At 53.8% G+C, this 27337-nt stretch overlaps 1 protein-coding gene across 2 annotated transcripts; it reads right to left on the bottom strand.

Moving 5' to 3' along the window:
* Positions 1 to 20880: 20880 nt before the first annotated feature.
* LOC126932821 (aquaporin-12B) lies at positions 20881 to 27121 on the bottom strand. 2 transcript variants are annotated; one of them, XM_050752036.1, is made up of 4 exons: positions 26941 to 27063; positions 26457 to 26904; positions 24688 to 24804; positions 20916 to 21115 (listed from the first exon to the last, which is right to left on the bottom strand). In XM_050752036.1, the coding sequence occupies exons 1-4, from the start codon at positions 27061 to 27063 to the stop codon at positions 20916 to 20918; spliced, it is 888 nt and encodes a 295-aa protein (XP_050607993.1). The 2 variants fall into 2 exon arrangements, with proteins under 2 accessions (XP_050607992.1, XP_050607993.1); XM_050752035.1 differs by having other exon boundaries at positions 20881 to 21115; positions 26457 to 27121.
* Between the last annotated feature and the right edge of the window lie 216 nt (positions 27122 to 27337).

Raw genomic sequence — 27337 nt, forward strand, 5'->3', positions numbered from 1 at the left:
AGAACTTTCTGCCAGCTGGGTGAAGGGCACGCACGGTTCCTCTCTGTGCTGTGTGTGTGTTTTTTTAAATAACTTCTTGTGAGTCTACCATTATTTTTAAATGAAAAATAAAGAAAAAACCTTTTTATTCATTGGAGTTTCTAGTTTCTCTACAATGAATTTGTGTTACTGTGTAATTCTTTTAAAAATTAAGAGTGGGAAGCGAATCAAAACAGAATTCAGTGACTGGGCAGAAGCAGCCTCCTCACCGGCTGGGGAGGATAAATAAGTTAGCGTTGGAAAAGCTTAGGACAGGGCCTGACACAGACTAAGTGCTGTAGAAGGTTTCTGTTTTTTAAAACAATGAATAAAACTAACAAAATTAAGTAACAAGTGGCTGTGCCTTCCAGTGTTAAGGAGAAATCTGTCACCACCTCTGCTTCCACCTGACCTTGCTCTTGGGGCACCAGGGATGACGTGTATCGTCTGAAGGTTCTGGAAGATCAGGGAGTAGAACCAGGAGTGTGGGCTGAGTGGCGCTGGGCTTCCGTGGTTTGTGCCTTCCACCAGCGGTGTGACCGGGCTCTGGGACCTGGGACCACTTCTGTGTCCAGGGCCTAAGCTGGTCTTCAATACCGAATTTATTGAGAGTTTTTAGCATGAAGGGCTGTTGAATTTTGTCAAAGGCCTTTTCTGCATCTATTGAGATAATCATGTGGTTTTTGTCTTTGGTTCTGTTTATATGCTGGATTACGTTTATTGATTTGCATCTGTTGAACCAGCCTTGCATCCCAGGGATGAAGTCCACTTGATCATGATGGATAAGCTTTTTGATGTGCTGCTGGATTCGGTTTGCCAGTATTTTATTGAGGATTTTTGCATCGATGTTCATCAGGGATATTGGTCTAAAATCCTCTTTTTTTTGTTGTGTTTCTGCCAGGCTTTGGTATCAGGATGATGTTGGCCTCATAAAATGAGTTAGGGAGGATTCCCTCTTTTTCTATTGATGGGAATAGTTTCAGAAGGAATGGTATCAGTTCCTCCTTGTACCTCTGGTAGAATTCGGCTGTGAATCTGTCTGGTCCTGGACTTTTTTTGGTTGGTAGGCTATTAATTATTGCCTCAATTTCAGAGCCTACTATTGGTCTATTCAGGGATTCAATTTCTTCCTGATTTAGTCTTGGGAGAGTGTAACTGTCCAGGAAATTATCCATTTCTTCTAGGTTTTCTAGTTTATTTTCATAGAGGTGTTTATAGTATTCTCTGATGGTAGTTTGTATTTCTATGGGGTCAGCGGCGATATCCCCTTTATCATTTTTTATTGCATCTATTTGATTCTTCTCTCTTTTCTTCTTTATTAGTCGTACTAGCAGTCTATCAATTTTGTTGATCTTTTCAAAAACCAGCTCCTGGATTCATTGATTTTTTTGAACAGTTTTTTGTGTCTCTATCTCCTTCAGTTCTGCTCTGATCTTAGTTATTTCTTGCCTTCTGCTAGCTTTGGAATGTGTTTGCTCTTGCTTCTCTAGTTCTTTTCATTGTGATGTTAGGGTGTCAATTTTAGATCTTTCCTACTTTCTCTTGTGGGCATTTAGTGCTATAAATTTCCCTCTACACACTGCTTTAAATGTGTCCCAGAGATTCTGGTATGTTGTATCTTTGTTCTCATTGGTTTCAAAGAACATCTTTATTTCTGCCTTCATTTTGTTATGTACCCAGTAGTCATTCAGGAGCAGGTTGTTCAGTTTCCATGTAGTTGAGCGGTTTTGATTGAGTTTCTTAGTCCTGAGTTCTAGTTTGATTGCACTGTGGTCTGAGAGACAGTTTATTATAATTTCTGTTCTTTTACATTTGCTGAGGAGTGCTTTACTTCCAACTATGTGGTCAATTTTGGAATAAGTGTGATGTGGTGCTGAGAAGAATGTATATTCTGTTGATTTGGGGTGGAGAGTTCTGTAGATGTCTATTAGGTCTGCTTGGTGCAGAGTTGAGTTCAATTCCTCGATATCCTTGTTAACTTTCTGTCTCATTGATCTGTCTAATGTTGACAGTGGGATGTTAAAATCTCCCATTATTATTGTATGGGAGTCTAATTCTCTTTGTAAGTCTCTAAGGACTTGCATTATGAATCTGGGTGCTCCTGTATTGGGTGCATATATATTTAGGATAGTTAGCTCTTCCTGATGAATTGATCCCTTTACCATTATGTAATGGCCTTCTTTGTCTCTTTTGATCTTTGATGGTTTAAAGTCTGTTTTATCAGATATTAGGATTGCAACCCCTGCTTTTTTTGTTTTCCATTTGCTTGGTAGATCTTCCTCCATCCCTTTATTTTGAGCCTATGTGAGTCTCTGCATGTGAGATGGGTCTCCTGAATACAGCAAACTGATGGGTCTTGACTCTTTATCCAATTTGCCAGTCTGTGTCTTTTAATTGGACCATTTAGTCCATTTACATATAAGGTTAATGTTGTTATGTGTGAACTTGATCCTGTCATTATGATATTAGCTGGTTATTTTGCTCGTTAGTTGATGCAGTTTCTTCCTAGCATCGATGGACTTTACATTTTGTCATGTTTTTGCAATGGCTGGTACCGGTTGTTCCTTTCCATGTTTAGTGCTTCCTTCAGGATCTCTTGTAGGGCAGGCCTGGTGGTGACAAAATCTCTAAGCATTTGCTTGTCTGTAAAAGATTTTATTTCTCCTTCACTTATGCAACTTAGTTTGGCTGGATATGAAATTCTGGGTTGAAAATTCTTTTCTTTAAGAATGTTGAATATTGGCCCCTACTCTCTTCTGGCTTGTACAGTTTCTGCTGAGAGATCTGCTGTTAGTCTGATGGGCTTCCCTTTGTGGGTAACCCAACCTTTCTCTCTGGCTGCCCTTAACATTTTTTCCTTCATCTCAACTTTGGTGAATCTGACATTTATGTGTCTTGGAGTTGCTCTTCTCGAGGAGTATCTTTGTGGAGTTCTCTGTATTTCCTGAATTCGAATGTTGGCCTGCCTTACTAGGCTGGGGAAGTTCTCCTGGATGATATCCTGCAGAGTGTTTTCCAACTTGGTTCCATTTTCCCCATCACTTTCAGGCACACCAATCAGACGTAGATTTGGTCTTTTCACATAATCCCATATTTCTTGGAGGATTTTTCATTTCTTTTTACTCTTTTTTCTCTACACTTTTCTTCTTGTTTCATTTCATTCATTTGATCTTCAATCACTGATTTTCTTCCAGTTGATCGAGTCGGTTACTGAAGCTTGTGCATTTGTCACGTAGTTCTCATGTCATGGTTTTCATCTCTATCAGTTCTTTTAAGGTCTTCTCTGCATTGATTATTCTAGTTATCCATTCATCCATTCTTTTTTCAAGGTTTTTAGTTTCTTTGTGCTGGTTACATAGTTCCTCCTTTAGCTCTGAGAAGTTTGATTGACTGAAGTCTTCTTCTCTCAACTCGTCAAAGTCATTGTCCATCCAGCTTTGTTCCGTTGCTGGCGATGAGCTGCGTTCCTTTGGAGGGGGAGATGCACTCTGATTTTTTGAATTTCCAGCTTTTCTGCACTGCTTTTTCCCCATCTTTGTGGTTTTATCTGCCTTTGGTCTTTGATGATGGTGACGTACTGATGGGGTTTTGGTGTGGGTGTCGTTTCTGTTTGTTAGTTTTCGTTCTAACAGCCAGGACCCTCAGCTGCAGGTCTGTTGGAGTTTGTTTGAGGTCCACTCCAGACCCTGTTTGCCTGGGTATCAGCAGCAGGGGCTGCAGAAGATAGAATATTGCTGAACAGCAAGTGTTGCTGTCTGACTCTTGCTCTGGAAGCTTCGTCTCAGGGTGTACCCAGCCGTGTGAGGTGTGAGGTGTCGGTCTGCATCTAGTGGGGGATGTCTCCCAGTTAGGCTACTCAGGGGTCAGGGACCCACTTGAGCAGGCAGTCTGTCTGTTCTCAGATTTCTACCTCCATGCTGGGAGAACCACTGCTCTTTTCAAAGCTGTCAGACAGGGACTTTTACATCTGCAGAGGTTTCTGCTGCTTTTTGTTTAGCTATGCCCTGTCCCCAGAGGTGGAGTCTACAGAGGCAGGCAGGTCTCCTGGAGCTGCAGTGGGCTCCACCCAATTCGAGCTTCCCAGCTGCTTTGTTTACTTACTTAAGCCTCAGCAATGGTGGGTGCCCCTCCCCCAGCCTCGCTGCCGCCTTGCCGTTAGATCTCAGACTGCTGTGCTAGCAATGAGGGAGGCTCCGTGGGCGTGGGACCCTCTGGGCCAGGTGTGAGATATAATCTCCTGGTGTGCCATTTGCTAAGACCCTTGGTAAAGCACAGTATTAGGGTGGGAGTGACCCGATTTTCCAGGTGTTGTGTGTCTCAGTTTCCCTTGGCTAGGAAAAGGAATTCCCTTCCCCCTTGCACTTCCCAGGTGAGGCGATGCCTTGCCCTGCTTCAGCTCTCGCTGGTTGGACTGCACCCACTGACCAGCATGGACTGTCCAACACGCCCCAGTGAGATGAACCCAGTACCTCAGTTGAAAATGCACAAATCACCCATCTTCTGTGTCACTCATGCTGGGAGCTGGAGGCTGGAGCTGTTCCTATTTGGCCATCTTTGGTGGCCCCCATGTTTTAATTTTCTAACTTTGTAATTTGTCTTCCTGTTTTGATAATATTTTATTTTGCCTTATAAAATTATGTTTAATATCTTTTAAAGTCAAATACAGTTTCTTTTTCAAAATTTCTAATCTTGGGCATTGTGCAGAAAATAATTAGCTGAGCAGACTTGCGCCTGCTATTCTTTAAACGTCTGCTGCGAGGTGGATCCTCAGATGGCATCTGGGAACTTGGCACTGGAACTGTTCCCTGGATGATGATGAGGGTTCACTGTGTCCAGACTGTACAAATACTGTAGCCCTCAATGCACTTTCCTTCTGAGTCTGGAGTTTGGTGTGTTCCAGGCAGGGCATGGCCAGCTTCCGGTCAACACCGCAGGCACTGAGTCTCTACTGAGCTCCCCAATGGGCAGCCCTGCAGACGGACGACCACGCAGCATTACTGGGAATGAAACACATCCTGTGTTACTCCGTGGGGAGAGAGGCCTTGGAAGCACGAGCCTGGTTTCCTTCACACCACACCCCATGCCTTTTCTACCCCATGCCTTTTCCATTCACAGATGTGGTTTCAGAGCCTTTTGCCATAACCAGTCTCAGCCATGGCACCACTGTACGCTAGACCCTGTGCATCCTTCTAGAAAGTCTCTGAACCAGGGATGAACTTGAGGGCTTCATGATACAAGAACACACTTTGAAACTCCTTTCCCATTCATTTCACTTATCTCTAATGGTGATTTCATTTATGTAATCAAATAATTAACCTATCTGACATGATAGGACCAACTAGAGTTTACTCTGGGAATGAAGAGGTCACTTCATATCAGGAAATCTGTTAATAAAATCCATCATATCCATAGAGCTAAGAAAAAATGGTCATCGCCACAGATGTAGAAAAGCTAGAAACAGAGCAAAACGGCACGCTGGCATCACCACTATTCAATGGCGTTTTGGAATTACTAGCTAATTTCTTTACATAAGAGAAAGTGATGAGAGGGACAAAAATGGAGAAGGAAATGTAAAAAGTATCTCTTTTGTAGATGATATAATTATATATCTGGAAATCCCAAAAGAATCAATCCACGGGAAAACCACAAACAGCCTGAATTTGAATTTGAAGGGTCAGTATGAAGATATGATAGATTTCATTTTTCTTTAAAAAAATACACATTTCCTAGTTCTGTCTATTGAAAACGCCTAGAAACAACAACCAGCTCATTAACAGTGACACATTCTTAGACCCGAGATTGTATTGTCTAAATAGAACTTCTCTCTAACACTAGGAGAAACTGCCAGTTCCAGAGCGGGGATGAGAATTTCACAAGATTATCATGAAAATCTTTTCAACAAAAACATGATCACACTTCAAGGGTTTTGCCAAGAGGACCCAGAGCCATTGTCAGACTTTAAGGGTTGCTTCAAAAGGACCTAGGGTCCGACTTAGAGGCTCCCACTGGCCTCGGATGGGACCATTTGAGCATCATAACAGATGTGATGACGGGAACACCTGTGATATAGTTTGGCCCCGTGTCCCCACCCAGATCTCATCTTGTAGCTTCTATGATTCCCACGTGTCATGGGAGGCACCCAGTGGGAGATGATTAAATCACGGGGGTGGGTCTTTCCTGTGCTGTTCTCGTGATAGTGAATGGATCTCATGTGATCTAATGGTTTTAAAAAATGGGAGTTGCTGGCTGGGCGCGGTGGCTCACACCTGTAATCCCAGCACTTTGGGAGGCCGAGGCGGGCGGATCACAAGATCAGGAGATCAAGACCATGGTGAAACCCCATCTCTACTAAAAATACAAAAAAAATTAGCCAGGCATGGTGGTGGGTGCCTGTAGTCCCAGCTACTCAGGAGGCTGAGGCAGGAGAATGGCATGAACCCAGGACACGGAACTTGCAGTGAACCAAGATCGCACCACTGCATTACAGCCTGGGGGACAGAGCGAGACTCCTTCTCAAAAAAAAAAAAAAAAAAATATGGGAGTTACCCTACACAACCTCTCTTTTTGCCGGCTGCCATCCATGTAAGATGTGACTAGCTCCTCCTCACCTTCTGTCATGAATGTGAGGCCTCCCCAGCCATGTGGAGCTGTAAGTTCAATAAACCTCTTTGTTTTGTAAATTGGTCAGTCTCGAGTATGTCTTTATCAGCAACATGAAAACAAACTAATACAACATGTAATATGACTACATCTATTGGTTTATAATGACAACTTAAAAATAGTAAAAAACAAAACAAAACAAAACAACAGTTCACTGGTAACCATCAGAGGATGCAACTCATTTCGGAAACAAGTAAATCAGGAAAAAGAAACAAGCATTATCCTATCTTCCTTTAGAAACCGTACCTAAGCATGGCCGGGTAGTTGAGGAGCAGAGGTTTGTTTTTGCAGAAGTATTTTTCCTATAAAGGAAGAGAGAAGGTCACCTTAAAACCCCATGGCTGTATAATCCCCAACACATGAGCAAATGAATGAATGAATGTGGTGGTGGCATCACCAAAGACACAGCAGGGCAAAAATCCACCTCTGGATGGAACGGCACAAGTCCACCTGAGGGTGGTTTACAACACCCTGGCGCTGAAGCTGATCACGTGTCCAGAGCCGGCTGTAAGAAATACGGGAGAGACGGGCTATGCCGACAGACACTGCCGGACGCCTGCGTCGAAACCCAGACGTGGGAGACTTCACTCACAAACGACCTCTGCTCTTCAGCAGAAAAATTACAAGATGAGAGGGTGAGGGAAATAGATTAAAAGAAATTTAAGAGACCTCATGTGGATCCTAAATTTTTAAAAAGTTAACATTAGGTGAGTGCCTTTGGTGCGTAAAGAGCTTGGAAGTCACGAAGCTCATCCTTACGGCAAGAAAAGCCGACGAACCTGAAAATCCGTTTTCTTTCACGGATCCGAGCTTTGAGCTCACAGGGCATCCTGCCACCCCAAACTCTGAAGAGACGGCACAGAGTCTCAGTGGAGACTGGCACCCTGGCGCAGAAGCTGCTGGATCTGCCGCTGGCAGGAGGCCCTCGATGGCAGTTCTGACGAATTGCTGGAGGCTGTGTGTGGACCAGCTGGAGAGAGAGAGGGTCCTGCGCCCCAGGCTGGGGGATGCTCATGTGCTCGTGGGTGGTACTACCATGAACCCCACCAAGTTCTCAGAGAGAAGAGCAAAGAAAAATCCCCTCATGTTCCCATCAAGGGGAGGGGCAGAGTAATCATCTCAAAACATGCCCAGAACTTCCTCCACAGTGAAGGACACTGGGGTGGAGGTGAGAAGGAAAAACAAGAAAGAGATTGGAGCTTCCCCAGCTTGACGAAGAACATCTACAAAACCCTGAAGCTGACATCACACTTAATGCCCCAAACTGGCCAGTCCCCCGCTTAGACTGAGGGAGGACGACAGTGTTCCCTCTCAGCACTCCTTTCTGCATCCTACCGGAAATTCTAAGTGCAACCAGACGAGGAAAAGGAATAAGAGGTATACAGGCTGGGAAGGATGAAATGGAAGTATCTTTCTTTGCAGACAATAGAGTTTGCTGTGTAAAAAATGCCAAAGAATTGACAAAAAACTAAAAAAAAACAAAAACAAAAACTCCTGGAACTAGGAAGTGAGTACAGCAAGGTCACAAGATACGAATCAATACACAAAAGTTCAATAATTTGTAATTATCGTGTATTGCTTTCCTATAAACCTGCAACAAATAATTGAAATTTTAAATAAAAATGCCATTTACAATAGCATTAAAAAAGAAACAGAAATAAGTAGGTATAAATCAAACAAAATATACAGAGGATCTGTGTGTAGAAAACTACAACATTTCTGCAAAGAATCAAAGCACATCTAAATGAATGGAGGGGATTCTGTGCTTATGGGTGGGAAGATTCAGTGTTGTTAAGGTGTCAGTCTTTCCTAGCTGGTGCTAAAGATTCAATTCATTCCCAATCAAAATCCCAGCAAGCTAATCAGATATTGACAAACTGATTCTAAAGTTTATATGGAGAGGGGAAAGACATAGAATAGCCTACATATGAGAAATAAAATAATGTTTTAAGGCCCCCAACTGACTGAACAAACCCCTTCTTGGCCAAGAGGACCCAAGAGAAACCTTGAAAGCTGACTTTCTGGCCACGATGGGACAGGAGGCCAGACACACCTTGTTATACCCCCTTCCTCACCAACTGCCACTGGACGTTCTTTCCTAATTGGTGAACAGAAACCAGCCCTTTTGAAAGACTTGCCAGACCCCTGATCCCTGTTTCTGGTTTCAGTACCACAACCAACTAGCATCTCTTCCCAGTAAGAGACCACAGACCGTGGACTGGTCTGGTCGCGTGTCCTCTGTCCTCTGTGTCACCCCTTGACATATAGGGCCTACTTTTCTTTTTTCTTTTCTTTTTTTTTTTTGAGATGGAGTTTCGCTCCTGATGCCCAGGCTGGAGTGCAATGGCACAATCTCGGCTCACTGCAACCTCCGCCTCCTGGGTTCAAGTGATTCTCCTGCCTCAGCCTCCCAAGTAGCTGGGATTACAGGTGTGCGCCACCACACTTGGCTAATTTTTGTATTTTTAGTAGAGATGGGGTTTCATCATGTTGGCCATGCTGGTCTTGAACTCCTGACCTCAGGTGATCCACCCGCCTCAGCCTCCCAAAGTGCTGGGATTATAGGCGTGAGCCACCGCACCTGGCTGGGGCCTACTGTTAATGCACTGAAATGGAAGTCTCTGCCCCAACGGGAACATGCATGTAGCAGGCATGTGTGCTTACTATGTGTGCGTGTGCTTCCCGCTTCATGAATATTCATAGCTTCTCCTAAAATCTGTTCAATATGTGTACGTAGACAACCTGTTCAGCGTAGATTCCTCTCCCCCTTCCCACAGTTGAAGCGCCTTTTTCCAGTTTCTGCCAGAGGCTATGCTTCCCAGCCTGCGATGGCCAGGCTGCAGGCTACAATCCTTTGTAAGAAATGAAGCTCTCCTCTCAAATTAAGAACGCTGTGATCCCTCAGCTGGCACACAATACTGAGGAGCAAAGTTGGAGGACTCACATGACCTGACTTCCAGACTTACTATGAGGCTTCCATAGTCAGGACAAGGTGCGATTCATAAGACTGGTCGTATCAGTGCACGAAACAGAGTAATAGAGAGTCCAGAGGAGACCCACATGAATAGCGCCAACTGGTCCAAAGGAGCAAAGGCAAGTGAGTGGAGATGGGGAGTCTTTCCAGCAGAAGGTGCTTCAACAAACGGATGCCCACAGGCAGAAGCAGGCACACACAAAGAACCAGAAGGATGTGGTCACAGACCTCCTGCCTTCCACAGAGATTAACCCAAGAGGAATCCCAGACCTAAACGTAAAATGCAAAACTACAAAACCATTGGAGGAAAACATTGGAAAAAATCTGGGTGATCTTCAGTCAGGCTCTGAATTATTTAGATAAAACACCAAAAGCATGATCCATAAAAGAGAAAATCAGTAAGATGGACTGTATAAAATGTAAAATGGTTTGCTCTGCAAAGGGAATGTAAGGAAAGCCACAGACGTGGAGGAAAATCTTTGCAAAATACACACTGGACAAAGGACTGGCATCCAAATATAGGAAGAATGCTTAAAATTCAGCAATAAGAAAACAAAGAGCTCAATTAAAAAGGAGGTAAAAAATCTAAACAGATCTCATCAAAGAAAATACACCGATAGCAGAAAGCACAGGAAAGATGCTCCGTACCGCGTGTTACGAGGGAGCTGCAGACTGAAGCTGCGGTGAGAAGCCTGTACACACCCACGGGAACGTGGGGCACCCACGTGACTGATGACATCGAGGCCTGGGAGCAGCAGGAGCGCCCGATGGCAGAGCCGCCTGGGGCAGCTCGGTGTTTCTCATAGAAGTTGCCACAGCCCCACACAGGCCCCAGCGTCACAGTCCTTGGCAGACCCAGCTGATGGGAAAACTCCGCAGAAACAGGGTCTACATGGAGAGGATCTGAAGAGGAGGAATTGGGGGGCTGGGCTGGGGAGGGGCTTGTTTGGGGTCACCAGAGAGTTCCTGGAGGGTGCCAGGGAGGGAGGGGTGAGCTAGAGGGCCGGGGTTGGGGCACAGTGGGAGGGAGTGGGGAGGGGTGAAGGGTCAGGATGGGAGGGCTGGGAGAGGGCGTCAGAGAGGCATGGTCAAGGGCTTGTGGAGGGAGGTGGGGTGGGGTCTGGGTCTGTCCGAACCTCACAAAAGGGCCCCCACTTCCCCTGTGGCGGGAAGACTCTGCTCCCTGGCTGGACGGGACCTGCTGGAGTGGCCTGAGTGGACACAGCAGTCACTGAGCAAACCTCAGACACCCAGGGAGCTGCAGCCTGGGCACCCGGATGAGCACAGGCCAGCCCCTCCTGCCCACTCACTGCACTGGATAGGCTGCTGGAGGTCTGGGACCAAGGCATGCAAGGAACAGGGAAGATGGTGTCCTGAGGGCCGACAGTGGGGAAACAGCCCCTGCTAGAACCCTTAGCACCGGCCGATTTGACTGCTGAGTGACCCGGAGCAAGACCCTCTGCGTCTCAGAGCCTCACTTCCTGCCTCACAGTGGTCAGGTGAGACCCATCCTGGGGAGCTGAGGGTGGGGTGGGGCAGAGAAAGCTGAGGTGCTGTATCTGGGGCTTCAGCACAGGGCAGGCCCCATCCCTGGCCCCTGAGCCCTGCCCCTCCTGCGTGGTGGCCAGGTCAGGGTTAATGCCAGCCCCCTCCTCCAAGCAGGCTCCCCTCCTCCCTCAGCTGTTGCCTGGAGACCAGGATGCCCTCTCTATCCACCCCCAGCGGGTGCTGAACAGGGTCCCCATCCTGCAGCCCACCCTGGTAGGGATCCCCCAGGAGTAGCAGGACCTTCCCCCAGGGCCTCTGTCAGGGCCATGTGTGCCTCATGGGCTCCCAGCCCAGGAAAGCAAGTCCACAAGCCAATATTTGCCCAGACGGGCACACGCCTGACCCCTCTGCCTGTTTTTCCACCCCAAAGTCCGTGCTGCTGATCTCCCGAGCTGGGGGAGACCGGGGACGTTCCATATGAATCCTGGGCACTCAGCCCTCCTGGAGGCCAGCCCAGGTCTAGGAAGCATTGCTTTCCAAATCTCTCTCTTGCACAGTTCCACCATTTGGGATTCACTCCTTTAGCTAGATCACAGTGTCTCCAAAAGCCGTAAAGAAGGTTACACTTAAAGACACCAACACAGGGCAGGTGTGGGCCCTGATGGGAGGGACGGTCTGCCCAGGTGAGGCAGATATGAGGCTCGGCAGCCAGGCTGGGTCCAACTTCTCTGAGTGGGCAACTTCCCATCAACCTGCCCGGCTGAGGCAGCAGCTGAGTGGGCTCACTGGCGACACCTCATGGAACCCAGGTCATTTCAGCCATAAGTGGACACTCAGAGATGTACTGAGGTCCCCGGCAGTCACCCTGCAGACCCTGTCTGAAAGCCTGGACTTCAGTCCTTGGGTTTCGGGGAGCCAGAGAGGGTCTCGAGGAAAAGGGTCACAGTGAGATTTGGGTGTGACTTAGAGGGGGCTGGACAGGAGGGACAAGAGTGGAGGGGCAGCCAGTTAGGAGGACGTGCAGGAATGTGGGACAGAGGGGGGCAGCCTGGGCTTGGGCCACCAGAGGGAACTAGAGAAGGGAGGACCCCAGGACCCCAGGAGTGGTGAGATTTCAGGGGAGGGTGGGGCCATTGTGACCCCCACAGGTCTGGCCTGGCCGCATGGGTGGCAGTCCTGAGCCTGAGGACATAAGAGGGACTCGGGCTGGTGGTAACTGGGGTGGGGGTGTGGAGACTGAGTTCAGTTGGGATCTGTAGAGTTCAGGGATCCCACGGGACACCCCCAGCCATGGCAAGGAGGCAGTGGAGTGGTGACATGCAATGGCAGGTGGGAGTGCAGTGGGGAGGTGACCGTGGTGACGGCAGAGTAAAGTGGGGAGGTGACGATGGTGGGGGAGGCCACCCCACTTGGGTGCAGATCCCAGGGTCTATCCCCAGCTAATCAGCTTTCAGAGGAGGAAGGAGCTGGGGCATCTCCCCAGCGCGTGGGCCCAGACCCCAGCTCCCCACACACGTAGCGCAGGCCCTCCTTGGACTCCCCTTCCTGTTTGAGGAAGCCGAGGATAAAAGGAACCACTGTGGACCGAGTACCCCTTCCTTAGGGGACATGGCAAGGTCACCAGGCCTCTGAGTTGCAGCCAGTGCTGAGTCACAGACCTGACCTCCGGGTCCCAGGGAAACAGCTGTGTGCAGCCTGCATGGAGGGCAGGTGACCCCAGGCCGTGGCCCACAGGCAGAAGCAGCTCCTGTCCGGCAGCCAGGGAGACAGGGAGGGTGGGACCTCCCCAGGGTAGGAGGGGCCGGGGCCAAGGGAGGGGGCTCCTGCACTCCGGGGGGCTGGTTAGGCCACCTGCCACGTTCACCCTGCGGCTCAGGCTGGGTGGTTCTCACTGTGCCAAGCCTCACGGCAGGAGGCGGTAGCACTGGACAAGGTGCTGCCCAGCCCTTCTCCTCAGCCCACCAACATCCACCTTCAGGTGCCAAGGCCCTTCCTGCAGGGAGCTGAATGCCTGGCAGACCACCTGGGCAAGGCAAGGGTGATCCCCACAGTATTGTGGGGCTGTGTACATGGCCTGGGGCAGCAGCACAACAGCTGAGGCCCCAATGCAAGCCCTGGGCTTCCAGGGCCCTGCAGCCTCTGTGGTCAGCAGGAAAGAGGTCCCCAGTGCTGGTTGGGGCCTGGTCAGCTGAAGCCAAACTCGGGGCCTCCAGGGATTTGGTTTCCTCCCCTTGAAGGCTGTGGCAGAGGCTCCAGAGCCCCCGGGGGCAAGTGTGGCTCTCCCGTCTGTCCTCAGCCTTCTCTACCTGACTCTGCGGCTGGTGGGGACCGTCATTAGCTGGAGGTAGGTGGCCCGTCCCTTCCCCACATCAGCCCCAGGCCCTGCTCCCAGTTGCTCCTCGGCTACCTGGCCCCAGGGAAGCCCCAGGCCAGGGCCTGGGCTTGGGATTGGGGAGGGTTCAGGGAGGGTCCGGGCCAAGTTCAGCCTCCAGGAAGAAGGAGCTGGGGCAGGAGCGTGGACACAGCTGGCAGTCCCTGGGTGCCTGGTAAGGCCCAGAGCCCCTGACAGATGCCCTGGGTGTGGCGATTTTGTCAGGAACCCCATGCACTGGAGGGCCCGTGGGCCACCGGGGCGGCAGGAGGCTGGGAGGAAGGTTTGTCACCTGAGGCCACATCTATTCACTGGGAGCGGGCTCTCCATCTGTGATTCATCACAGGCTCTGTGTGTGTTCATCCCTCACCCTGCTCTTCACAGCCGGAGCCCCGGTGAATGCAAATGAGGTCGCAGGAGCAGGATCAAAGCGTGAGGACGGCAGGGAGCCCCACACACCCTCCCGACACTTCAGCTGTGCCGGATGATCTGAGCCACGGCCAACGCCCCCGTTGCCTGTCTTCTCTAGGGTTTTCTTACCTATTCTTGTTTATTATTTTTCATACGAGTCTTAAAACCCAGTGTCTAGCATGAAACACTATGACTTTTTACTGGGACCACGTAACATTTATCTATGAACTTGGAAGAAGTGACATCTTCAGCATGTTGAGATATGAGTGTCTTTCCATGTTCCCGGGTTTATTATTGTGTCTTTTAGAAATGCATTTAGGGTTTTATCGCACAGGCTTTGCACATTTCTTATTAAGTTTATGTCTAAGAATTTTACAGTTTGGTTGTTAACTGTTATTTTTCTGTGTATTGATGACAGATGAAGCCTGCTGTGCTTGACTAGTACTTGTATATTCTATATAATGTATATATTAATCTTATATTCTGTTATGTGCTGAGTTGTCTTAGTGTTTGTGTTTTCTCCAGTATTACCATCCTATCTGCCATATCATCTGCAAATAGAGGTTGATTTCTTCTTTCCTGTTTTATGCCTCTGTTTTCTCCTGTCTGATGGTGTTAGCTAATAGCTCCAGTGCTTCCCGCTGTAGATATGGACATAGCGGGAGGTCTCACTTCCTTTCTGATTTACCAGGAGCAACTATAGCCTTTTTCCATTAAGTGAGATGCTGGGGTGTGTGTGTGTGTGTCTGCGTGTGTGTGTAAGAAATGATCCATCAATTCCAATTTGTTAACTTATTTTGAACAAGGAATGGATGTTGTAGTTTCTTTTTAAGTATCAATGGAAATACTCACATGATTTTATTCCTGGAGCTGCTGACAGGTGAGTTATTAGAAAAATGTCCTACAATCAAACCACCCTTGCATTCTTGATATTCCACTTGTATTGGGCCATTGCTATTTTACATGTTTTTGAATTATGTTTGCTAATACTTTAATTCTCATTTTGTATTAGTATTCACTGAAGAAATTAACCTATTTTATATTTTATCTGTTTTGTTAATTTGTTAAAGAACCAGCATTTGATTAATTCCTTGTTTTTTAATTTATTAATTTTTGTTTTCATCTTTTAAAACTCTGCTTCCATTAATTTTATCATGCTATTCTTTTCTACCTCTTGAAGTGGATATTTGATTTATTTTATTTTATTCTATTGGGGCAAATATGCCAAGCTTTTAATTTTCCTCTGAGAACTGTGCAAGCCCTTTGGTCAGGCTGGCTCTACTTCTTCAGGAATCTTCTGGAGTTTGTGGTGCAGGATGGTGCCTGCTGAGCTACCTGATGCACAGATGTTCGTAACTGTGGAGTCTTCACTATCACTGGTTGACTTCAACATTAGCAAGGAGACCTCTTGTCTCACTAAATATGTTTGGACCTCAGTTTTACTTACTCATATGTCAGGATCACAGCTCCCACCTTATTATTTCCTTTTGCCAGTCCCATTATTTTTATCCTATTTAACGTGTCTTCTATGAGTGAATACAGCTGGGCTTTGCTTTGTGAGCCTCTGCCAATGTGAACCTTTCAGTAGGTGAGCTATGGACATTCACATTTCTTGTTGTGATTGGCATGTTTGGCCTCAACTCTGTGTATTATTTTGTACTTGGTATGTTGTGCATATTTACCATGTTTGTGGCTACAGGGAGTGGGGAGGTCCACACAAGGGACTGGTCTAGGAGAACAGAGAGGTGAGAGGTGGGCAGCCAGGGTCACGGGGGGTACTCTGAGAGGAGGAGGTGTCACTGCTCTTGGCCAGTTCCCAAGAGGACACCATGTGCCGCACCCCCCAGCAAACACACAGCCTGCTACAGCTCCCCCAGCCCCCATCCCTCATGCAGAGCAGCTCATGGGCGGGGCTGGGCACAGAACTGTAGGGTGGCTGGCTTCTGAGCAGGCTCCGCCCCACACCTCTGGGCTTCTCAGGAACCTCCTGCATGCTGTGCAGGGGCGCCCGACCAGTGCCACGGGGAACCTGTGGTCAGCCACCTCCTAGCCACAGCACACTGACCCCACCATGGACGGAGACAGGTGGAACCTCGAGTGGACCCCGGATGCCCAGCCCATTCCGCAGGGGCAGCCCTGGCCTGGAAGCAGCCTCGTGGGAGCAGGACTCAGTGCATCTCCGCAGAGCTACCTTCCAGGCACAGCTTGGTCGGAAGCGACCCGGGGCCAGGCTCTGGGCCAGCTACCAATGACTCCACCAGGCAGTGCCCAGGCACAGCCACTGGGGTGGCAAAGAGAAGCCCAGGTGTCCAGGGCAGATGCCATGTCACTGCAGGGCCAGGTCCTGAGCCCTCACCCCACTGGGGTGGCAGCCCCGGCTCCAGGCCAGCCCAGCACCCTGGTGTTCTCCCAGGCAGGCAGCTGCAAGCCCTGGACCCACCTGTTCTTCCTGAAGGTCCACAAGAGCATCAGCAGCACCATCGTGAACATTCTGTTCCGCTTCAGGTGGAAGCACCGCCTCACCTTTGCTCTGCCTTCCCAGCAAGCCGCCCATTTCTTCTACCTGGTCTGCTTCTAGGCCAGCGTGGTGGAGGGCTTCTCCAGGGGCAGGAACCCTCATTTCAATATCATGTGCAACAGGCACCTGAGGTTCCAGCCCATGCAGGTGAGTCCTGGGCCCTGAGACTGGGGTGTGGGAGGAGAAGGTCATGGCCCACACTCTAGATGGATGCCACCTGCACACAGGACCCCAGGAGAACTCACAGGTGTGGAAAAGCATTCCGTCTTCCAAGAATGAGAGCCCTGCGCTTCTCTCCTGGAGAACCTGGTGCCCTGAGCAGGGAGGGGAGGTGGCTGCAGACAGAGCGCTGGGGTGGCCATTCCTGTCCTGGAGGTTCTGGGAAGTGGTCCGTGGGGGACCCCGAGTGCAGACAGAAGGGTGGGGCTCACCTCCTCCGGGGCCTCTGGATGGACAGGCCAGAGCTCCAGAGGCCCAGGGCGATGGAACCTCTGCCTGGGTCGGGCTCAAGGCGACTCCTGCCCTTGGAGCCATTGGAGCGTCCCCAGAGCCAGCCGCCCTCGTGGGCACACAGGCCCTTCCCTGCCCACACGCGACACATCCTGACCTGCCACATCTTCTCCTTCACCATCCTGAGGGACCCAGCCCGGGACTTGGAGTCCGCCTTCTACAAGACGGCCTCGCCCTTTGTCCATGCCTGGAGCCTGCGACACTTCCTGGCCCACACCCGCGCCTTCTACGACCCCCGGCGGCCCGACAGCCACTGTGGCCGCAACCTCATGGCCTCGGACCTGGGCTTCGACCACAACGCGCCGCCGCCTTGTGGGGGTGCAAGCGGTGGCCCCGCGCTTCCCCCTGGTGCCATCGCCCGGCACCCGGACGAGTCCCCGGGGCTGCTGCACCGCGCTGTGCTGGGGCCTGGATGACCTGGTGGCCTTCCCCGCCCACAGGCGCGCGGCCTTCGCCCGGAGCCGCTGGAGCCGCGCGTGGAGCGCAGGGAGCGCGCCTAGAACGCGCTGGACCTGGCGCTCTGTGCGACCTTGAACCTCACTCTGTGGGCGCGGCTGGGCGCGCTGGGGGCCGCGGGGCTGCGGCCGGAGGTGGCGGCGCTGGGGCGCGGTGGGCGCGCACCTGCCTCCCGCAAGGCGAGGCCGCGGGGCCGGGCGCGGAGTTTGACCCGCAGCGGGCGCCGCTGCAGCACGACCTGGCGCCCATCCTGGGCTACCAGCTGCGGCCAGACCTGGACCCGGCCACCCGCCGCCACGGCCGGGACCTGGCCACCCCCGAGCTGCAGTTCGCCAGGCGCCTGTACCTGACCAGTTCCCGGGTCGGGTGTGGGATCCCGGGCGCCCTGGGGGACCAGAGCCCCCGGCCAGGCTGCCTCGCGCCGCAGTCCCAGGCCCAGGGGAAAATGCGGGCCGTGTTCAGAGGAGGACGGGGGTCCTTAGGGCCCTGGAACAGAAGACCGCGCCCTCAGCCCCTGCTACGTGGGACCCCACAGGGCGGGAGACAGTGGCCAGGAGCCGCAGCTGAACCTGCGCTGTCCCGGCTCCCTTTTCTGCGCCTCCTTCTGTAGGGCGGCGAAACCTGTTTTTAGCGACTTGCTTTTCATCTACTTGAAAGCCATGTAGGTCGTCCATGGCAGATGCACGATTCCAAGTCATTTTGGCAGGTTTTTTGTTTTTTTGTGTGTGTTTGTTCGTTTTTTTTTTTTTTTGTTTGTTTGTTTGTTTTTTGTTTTTTCAGGAGTTTTGCTCTTGTTGCCCAGGCTAGAGTGCAGTGGTGTGATCTCAGCTCCCTGCAACCTATGCCTTCCGGTTTCCAGCAATTCTTCTGCCTCAGCCTCCCGAGTAGCAGGGACTACAGGCACGCGCCACCATGCCCAGCTAATTTTTTTTTTTTTTAAGTAGAGATGGAGTTTCACCATGTTGGCCAGGATGGTCCCGATCTATTGACCTCGTGACCTGCCCACCTTGCCCTCCCAAAGTGCTGGGAGTATAGGTGTGAGCCACCGCACCCTGCATTTTGGAAATTTTTAATGTGGAGAAGGCTCTTTCTGCTGAGGGAACATTCTGGAGATGTTGGGAGTGTCTCATAGGCTGTGACGAGCTGGGAAGCTGCTCTGCTGAGCCACCTGGAGTCGCAGATTTTAGCACATCTAGAGCAGATGAGCAGCTATTCCCACAAATGTTTGCGCTTCAGACAGATCACTTTTTTGATCATAAGTTTGAGTGTGGTTTTAGAGGCAAATCTATCCTGATTATGTTTGCCCTGACGTTTCCTGTACTTGTGGAGCTCATAGGAGAGACTGAAGGTGAATTCACGATTATACACAACTTACAACGTCTGTTTGTGAATTCTAACAGTGTATCTTCAACTGTAAGAAAATGTATTTCAAAACTTCTGCATTATTACCTGGATACTCCAACATCTTATATGAAAATTGTGCTCATTTCTGTCAAATGCAGTGGCCCTTGCTTCAAGCCTTGTGGATTTTGTTGAGAATTTCGAGATTTTCAGAAATTCTAAGCTGGAGTAACTCTAACAGCCTCCTGGTTACTTCACGGAGAGGTGGCTGTGTCTGCTCCTCCCAGGCTCAGGTACTGACAGCTCCTGCCTGAGCACCGGGACCTCCCTCCTGGAGGGATCTGTGCAGAGGCTGCAGGCACTCCTGGGGGAACAGACACACCTCCGGCACCCAGGGGCTGGGTGCTGCCACCGGAGGAGAAGCCCCTCTCCTTCCTGGGGCCCCACCCCCTGCTGCTGCTTCTGGGCTGACATGTGACACCCAGGCACGGCCAGGCCCTCAAGCAGAAGGCCTGTGAGGGGAGCTGGTTGGCCCCACCCCAGCAGCTCCCCTGTGTGCTCAGCAGTCCTTTGCCTGGCAGCATCTGGCAGCCCCATCGGGGCCTCTGGAAGACACACAGGACTGGCTCTCAGGCGTGTGCCAGGGCTCCTGTCCCCACTCCACAGCAGGGAAGAGGAGCCCGGGGCTCCAGAAAGAGTCAGCTCTTTGCCTGGGTGGGAGGGGCTTTATGGCGGGGAGGAGGGTGTGTGTGTGAAGGGGCAGCCTCGGGGTGGGGGAGATTCTTCTTTCTCTCCCTCCACCAGACGCTCGTCCAGGAAAATGTGGCCTCACCGGCATCCCCAGGGAGAAGCCCACGCACCATGAGACGGGAATAATACAGGGTGGTTGGAGGAGAGTGGACATTCCAGGCAGCCCCTTCTCATCTCTAGGAAGAGGAAACCCTGCAGGAGCCCGGGGCTGACAGGACCCCACACACCAGGGTGTGGCCGCGCTGGCTGAGACCGCCTGGACCCCACAGGGCTCTGGGTGTGCCCCGGTGTCTCCTGCGGCCTCACGATGCGCTCATTAGCATACGCATCACACCCCCACCGCGCACGACGGCTCCAGAACACCCAGATCTGTGCAAAAATGGGCGGCCCTGCAGCTCGGAGACATCTCCACCTTTTCCAGGAATCCTGTGGATTCTCCTCCGGCCCCAGCGCCCCTGCGTGGGACGGACTCTAGAGGGCGCCACACTCCCTTTCTCCAGTGGGAGCTTCGGCCTTCGCAGGAACTCTCTGCCTTTCACTATTTGCCGACTCGCCCCTGATTCCTTCTCGCGGTGGTGTGGAGAGCCTGGACGCTGGCCGGGTGGAGGTCTCACTGGGGGTTGGGGTGTCCCCTAGCCCACCGAATCGGGGACATCTCCCTGCTTTCTCCTCTCCTCCTTCCCCCATAGCAGGGGCTGTGGCCCACCAGAGGACGGGGTGCGGCCTGTGGCAGGACCACCACCACCTCACTCACTCCCTCTGGACGGGGCAGCAGGACCCGCAGCAGAGGGACCCTTGTCTCTTTTGGGTGGAAGTTTCCGGACCGGCCCTGTTCTTTGAGAAGGAAATGGCTGGAGGCTCCATATCTCCAGGTCCCAGTTCTGCCACAAGGTCCCAGTGAGTGACCCGGCTTTGGACGACGACCAGGCCATGGTCCTGAGGGTGGCGAACTCAGGGGCGGTGGGACTGGGCGCCCTGTGCCTGGTTCACAAGCCTGCATCCTCAGGCTCCCATCTTCAGCTTCCCGGCGGGTCTCAGGCTTCCCTGGCTGTGGGCTCCCTCCCAGGCACGTCCAGGGCTGCAGCACCATCTTTGCAGACTCGGGACCTGGCAAACTCCCTGGGGTCTTCCCTGTCATCCTGCCCTTTCCTCTCCTGCTTCTTCTGTAACAAGAGGCAGGAAGGAGCCCGTGGGAGATGGGGAGACTCAGACCAGCCTCGGAGCCCGTGGGAGATGGGAAGACTCAGACCAGCCTCACCGTGTTTCCACACACCCCTGCCTGCCCGTCCAGAAACCTCTCTCGGGCCCAGGGGACACACAGGTCTTAGGAATGGTTTACTGACAAACGGCTTCTAGGGGAGTGGCTGCGTTCCCTCTTAGCACGGTCCTCACACGGGGCTCACACAGAGCAAGGCTGCTCAGCTGGAATGTGGCCCGTCAACACTGTGGCGCCCAGGCTCCCGGCCACTGGACCCCTTCGCAGGGGTCTGGGTGTCCCCCGAGGCCAGGGCCGGCTTCCCTCGGGGTGCTCGGTACTTGTTCTTCTGGCTGTAGAACAGGTTCCTCTGGAAAAGGCGGGGAAGGCGGCCCTGGTGCAGCAGCACAGCCAGGACCATCCCTGCAAGAGAAGGCAGATCCTAGGTGGGCCGCAGGGCTCCTGGGCCCAAACACAGACAGGACACCCACTTCCAGGCCTGTGTCAGGACAGGGGAGCCAGGCAGCCTGGCCAGGGGCCCCAAGAACCCTGAGGCCCAGCCCCTGCCTGGTCCTGGTCTTCCCTCCCTGGTCGTGCCCCTCCCTCTAGGTATGCCAGCCGTGGGGATGGGGGCAAGCCCGTGGGGTTCCTTGTACTTCTGAACCACCCTCTGGGATGAGTGACTGGAATTCCCCTGCCCCCACATTGTCCTGAGCCACCTGCAGAGCTTCTGTGGCCATTTTCTTCTGGGACATCATGTGGCGTCCCAGGGTGGCTGTTTGCAGGACTGTGGCCTGGCCTAGAGGTGGGATGTGAGTGGACAAGAAAGATGTGGGTGCCCCTTGGTGGGAGGCTGGGCCCACGTTCTTCCAGAACTCCAGGAGCAGAGACTCCTAAATCCCCACCTGCCTTCCAGGTCATTGGGAAGAGCTGGTGTCCTGGGCAGAAGGGGAGAGTGGATCCTCTTCAAGTTTGATCTCAGTCCTCTAAGGATTTAACCCGCAGCGTGTTGGCTCCACTAGGGCTCGCCTGAGCGGGACCTGCCTGTCACCACCTGCAGCTGCTGTGGCTCCGGACAGTGGCCCCTGTGCCTATAGCTTGCTGAGACTGGCCTTTCCCCTCACTCAGCCCTCCAAGGCCCACTCTGGTCCTATCTCTGCTCCCAGGAGGGCAGGCCCAAGGAGGCCGGATGACCCGCTCAGGGGCGCAGCCAGCAGGTGCGGGTGGCCGCTTACACCCAGGGAGCCAGCCCAATGTCCCCACCTGGCTACGGGGCTCCTGCAGCCTCAGAGCTGCCCAGGGCTCATGCTGACACTGCACATGTGGATAAAGGAGGTTAATGGAGGGACACAGCCTGTTTTTCGGGTTCCTGAAGCTGCTCTAAGATGACAGGAAAGGGATACTGTCAGAAGTGCCAAGCATCCAGATGGATGAGACGGGAAGAGACGCAGGAGCACGGCGTGGGACTGACAAGACACCGATGACATAGAGGGGCCGGATCCCCCCCCGCAGGGACGAAAGCCGGGAAACAACCCACTTCTTCCGCAGATGCCCCGTGCTTTCAGAAGCTGGTGCCCGGGTCTCTGTGGGATGGGGTAGCCCTGGGACTCACCTAGGAGGAGGGACAGCAATTCCACATGGGAAGCTCCAGAGCCCCAAACCCCAAAATACAGACACAGCCAGTGCCTCCCTCCCTGGCCCTGGCAGGAGACAGGGTCCTCTCTAGAGGGGGCATGTGGACTCGAGCATCAGGCCCGCCCGAGCCTGGAGTCCCGCCTGAAACAGGGATCCCAGCCTCTTCCCACTTGGCTCCTAGAAGCCGCAGACGCCCTTTGGGCTTCTCCATAGACGTGGTTCTACAGTGAGAGGTTGTAGCGGGGTGAAGAGTATTTCCCCAGCGACATGTCCTTCCCAGAACACAGGATGTGCCCTTGTTAGAAATAGGGTCTGGGACATAACATTAGTTAAATTACAGTGATGTCATACTTGAGTAGAGTGAACCTTAAATTCAATGACTGGTGTCCGTATACGAAGAGAGAGACAATGACACAGAGGAGGCGGCCAGGGGAATCGGCAGACATGGGAGTGGTGCGTCTCTAAGCCCGGGGACAACGGGGGTGCCAGAGGCCCCCAGAGCAGGGAAGAGGCAGGAGGCTCCTCCCCAGCAGCCTCCAAGGAGAGCTGACCCTGTCAATGCCACGATCACAGGCTCCAGCCCCCAGAGCTGGCTGAGCATACAACCCTGTCACATGAAGCCTCTTCGTTTGCATCCTTTGCCTTGCAGCCCATGAAGCCACCACAGGCCATGGCGTGCAGCCTGAGAAACTCAGGAGGAAACTGATCTCCCACCCAGAACTCTGCCCAGGCCTCGCCGACACTCAAGTGCAGGTCAGAACCAGGATACTGTATTTCAGACAAAGGAGGTCTGAAGCGTACCTGCCAGGTCCCCGTTCTCAGGAAGCTACTGTGAGACAGGCACCAGCAAAAAGAAGGAGTAAACCAAAGCAGGAGGCCATGAGGAAAGCAAGAAACAGAAATGCAACCAGGAGAGAGGTGAAGGGCAGCCCCAGACTGGAGATGGACACCTGTGGGTAACCCGGAGCTGTGGATCCTTGGGGGAGATGGTGCCCACGCAGAGCACTGGTGTTGAATTAACCAAATCACCCAGAAGCCTGGGCAGGGGAGAGTCCAGGACCCTTCACCTCAGGAAGCAAGGCCTGTGTAGGAAGAGAGGCGTCCTGGGCCACCACAGCTCACCCGGGTCGTGTTTCCACGCCAGGGAACTAGCGAGGGCTCTGGAGCTCATCAGGAGGAGGAGGCCGACCCACCCTGGGTGAAGGATCCGCAGGGGAGTGCGGGGGCCGCAAGGGAGGAAAGCCGGCCCCCCACATTGCAGGAGACAGCCCAGGGTTGATGCCTGAACTGAAGAGTCTCAGAGAAGCCCTGCAGGCCAGTGTGTGGGGACAGAGAGGCCAACACTCAGCTGCTTCTTAGCAGAGGGCGGTGCTGCCTCGGGGACGAGGGGCAGGAGTGGGGTCCTGATGCACTTCATGCCCTTTCTAGGGCCGTGCACATGCCTGAGATAGTGTGACCACATCAGAACCACGGCGACAGATCACAATGATGTCAGTGTCACCATTGCAGGGCCAGGGTGCCTGAGAGACCCCCAGCTCCTGTCTTCCCCCCAGGGGAGGCTGAGGCATTGACCCTGAGACCTCCCCAGTGTAGAGCCAGCAGAAGCTGAAAAAAGCTTCCAGAATTCCACAGGAACCCAAGGGCCCTTCTGGTACCTCAGCGAGGTGGAGCCGAGTGTCTGAGAGCAGGTGCAGGAGAAGGTGTGGGCTCCACCTGGGCCTCTGACACCAGGAACCAGAATCCCCAGATCTAGGGCCAAGGGGGGCTGCATGACCTCCCCCTGCTGCTCCTCTGCTTGGGTCCAGGATGCAGGGAAGGAGGGGCAAGCACTGTGGGGGAGCTGAGGGGTCCCCTGTGTGCATCAGCGAGTCCCAGATCCGCCCCACCAGGAGGCAAAGGGACCGGCTGCTCCACCCCATGCTCACAGCCCTGTAAGTGCACGATGGCACCCTATATCATCTAAGTGGAGCTCCCTGTATCCTGAGGATTCAGGGACTCCAGAATGAGCCCCTCTCGGGGGAGCCTAGCTCCGGGTATGTGGAGATACCCCCTGGGATGGGAACCCCAGGTTCATGGAGCCCCACTGCAGACACCGTTCCCCATGTGCCCAGCGCCCCTTGCAAGGTTGGCCTCTCCCCAGCCTGCCCCCTTCTTACCTGGCTACAGCTTGCTCGGCACCAGGACGGTGTCCACAGTGAGACATGCCGTCACAGCCTCTTCCCCACACACCGTGCCCACTGCAGAGACCTCCCCAGGAGCACTGACCCAGCACCCTCACATCCACTCTGTAGGACCCCATGTGCCAGGACACTCTCTGGGCCCCAGCAGCCCTAGGGACCCCACCTCGCCCCTGCCCTTACCTGTCAGAGGGCCCAGCCAGTACACCTGGGCATACTCCAGTAAGGTGTGTCCTGAGCAGCCAAAGGTCACAGAGGTGGCCAGGGCAGGGTTGAAGAAGGCGGACGTGAAAGGCCCAGCTGTGGGCAGAGCACAGTCAACCCTGGTCCCCAGCCCTGCCTGACGCCCCTCTCCAGGCCAGGACTTGACACCCACCACCGAACCCACACCGAGAACCCCACTGTGTGCAGGCCTGGGGGTTGCTCTTGGCTCCTGGAGCCCCACCTGGCCCCCCGTACTGACGGACACATAACACAGCCAGGCTGCTTCAGTCAAGCTCTGGGTCCGGGTCAGCAGCTTGGGGGCCCCAGGGCCGTCGAACACCCTCCCGACGTCTCACCCGGACTCCTGTGACCCACCCATGCTACCCTCCAACACCCCACCTTGGAGGAAGTGGCCCTCGAGAAAGATAGGGACAGAGAGAGACAGAGACAGAGACTAAGAGAGACAGATAGTGAGAGAGAGAGAGACAAAACGTGACAGAGACAGGGAGACAGAGAGAGAGAGGAGAGACGGAGAGAGATCTCAGAACCGGGCAGCAGCAGAGGAGAGGCGAGGACCCGGCTGTGTGATGTGAGATGCTGTTCTGCAGCCCCAGGCCAGGGTGACTACCCCAAATAACAGGATCCACCAACACCAGGGACCTGCCTCTGGGCAGGGAAGAGCAGGGAGTGGGCCCAGCAGAGGGCAAGGGCCACAGGGACATGGAGCCTGCGTCCGCCCACGTGGAAACCAGGACCCTGAGGATGGGCAGCTCTGTGCCTGCAACCAGGCTCCTTTGGCTTCATGGAGGCAGGACCTTTGACAGGAGCTCTCCAGTGCCACCCAGGACAGAGGCCCGGGCAATCTGCCACAGACGTGTGTCCCTGCAGAGCTCCCTGCTCACCTGTTCCTCAGTTTCCCAATCTGTACAGGGCTCTGGTGGCACCTTCCTATGGCCTTTGTGGTCCAGGTTCCGTGGTGTCTGCCTAGTGCTGGGTCGGGGGTAGTACCACGGACCCAAGTGCTGGTCCTGTCCTGATTAGGACCTCGGACCCTGGGAAGGAGACCTGGCGCCATGCTCCCTGCAGCCCTTCCTGTGGTGTCCCCAGTGCCTGGAGCATGAGGCGGCCGCCCCTGGCTCTCCCCGCAGCCCCAGCGCGTGGACACCTGTCCCGGGAGCTTGCCGAACAAAGGCTTTTGTGGTGGTGGAGCCTAGCGCTCGGAGGGGAAAGCAGACATGGGGGGCTGGATCAGACGGAGGGTCTGAGTGGAGGGAGCTCACAAGGCGGTGAGGGGACTATGAGAGGTGGGTCCCACGGTCAGCCTAGGTGCAGGCAGGGATCACAGGATGCAGGTGTCATTAGGAGGCCAGGGAGATCGAGTGGGGCAGGTGGGACAGGACCTGTCACTCTGGAAGGGGTGATAGAGGGTGCAGGGACTCCCACACCAGACCAGGGCTGGGCCAGGAAGCGCCTGCCTCGGCCGTCCCAAATACCCCAGATGCAGAACTTCTGGGAGGAACGGGAGCAGGTGCAGTGGCCATGATGGCCCTGGCAGGGGACAGGCTCCTCCACAGCACCCCATGTCCAGCACAGGCCCTCGTCCACCCGCCAGGTCGCAGGAAGTCACCGCCCCTTCTCGTGGGTTTGTTGCCGCCCGGGCCAGCAGCCCGCTCTCCTGGGTGTGAACGGGCCTGAGTGTGCATGGAGGCCACACAGGCGGAGGGGTCTTGAGGGGAATTAGTGCTCACCTGTGTAGGCCGTGACGGTGACCAGCAGAGCCACGGCGGGCACCCTGCAGGCGGGAGGACTGTGCCGCAGGTGCAGGAGGATCAGATGGAAACAAAAGGCGCAGACGGCCTCCACAAGCGCCCCGTGGGGCACAGATGTGCGCAGGGCCGAGCTGCAGCTCTGGGCCATGAGGCTCTGTAGCAGGTGCAGGTCGCTGAGCTCCCAGGCCCAGCAGAGGTGCGTCAGGGTGCAGGCGGCCTGCATGCCCAGCCCCTGGGCCGCCAGCTTCAGCAGAGTGCCAGGCAGAGACGCCTCGGCCATGAGGAACTCCTGCAGGGACACGGTGGGGTTGGCCAAGTCCCCGTCCAAGGTGGCCCCATGCGCCAGGAAGAGCAGGAAGAGCAGGGTGAGCAGCAGGTCAGGCCCGAAGCCCCCAGCCCAGGGCCCGAGCTCAACCAGCATCCTCATCTCCAGGCAGCAGGCCCCGAGCTGCACCGCGCCCACCACCTCCCGGGCGAAGCCTTCATAGGCGCCCACTGGGAGCAGGGCCTTGGAGGCCCGCCTGGCCCCCTCACAGAGGGCGAAGGTGGCAAAGAAGAAGGAGAGGGACACGTTAAGACCTGCCATCGGCCTGGGCCCCGCCGAGGAGCTGTGCCTGCAGGACACGGGAGGGGACAGGGCAGAAGCTGGCCAGTTCCCACAACCCAGAGGGCCCAGGAGTGTGGGAGAGGACACCTGGGCCTCTGGGAACACCACACCTGCAGCCCCAGCTCCCGCCCCACCAGCTGCCACCCAGGTGCACTGCCAGGATGGCCACAGCGGCCCTGCCCCACAGCCTGGCATCCTCCCGGCACTCGACACACCCGGACGCACTGGCCACGCTCGGCCAGCCCTGGACTCG

Source organism: Macaca thibetana, chromosome 12 (genome assembly GCF_024542745.1).
Source record: "Macaca thibetana thibetana isolate TM-01 chromosome 12, ASM2454274v1, whole genome shotgun sequence".
NCBI lineage: Eukaryota > Metazoa > Chordata > Mammalia > Primates > Cercopithecidae > Macaca > Macaca thibetana.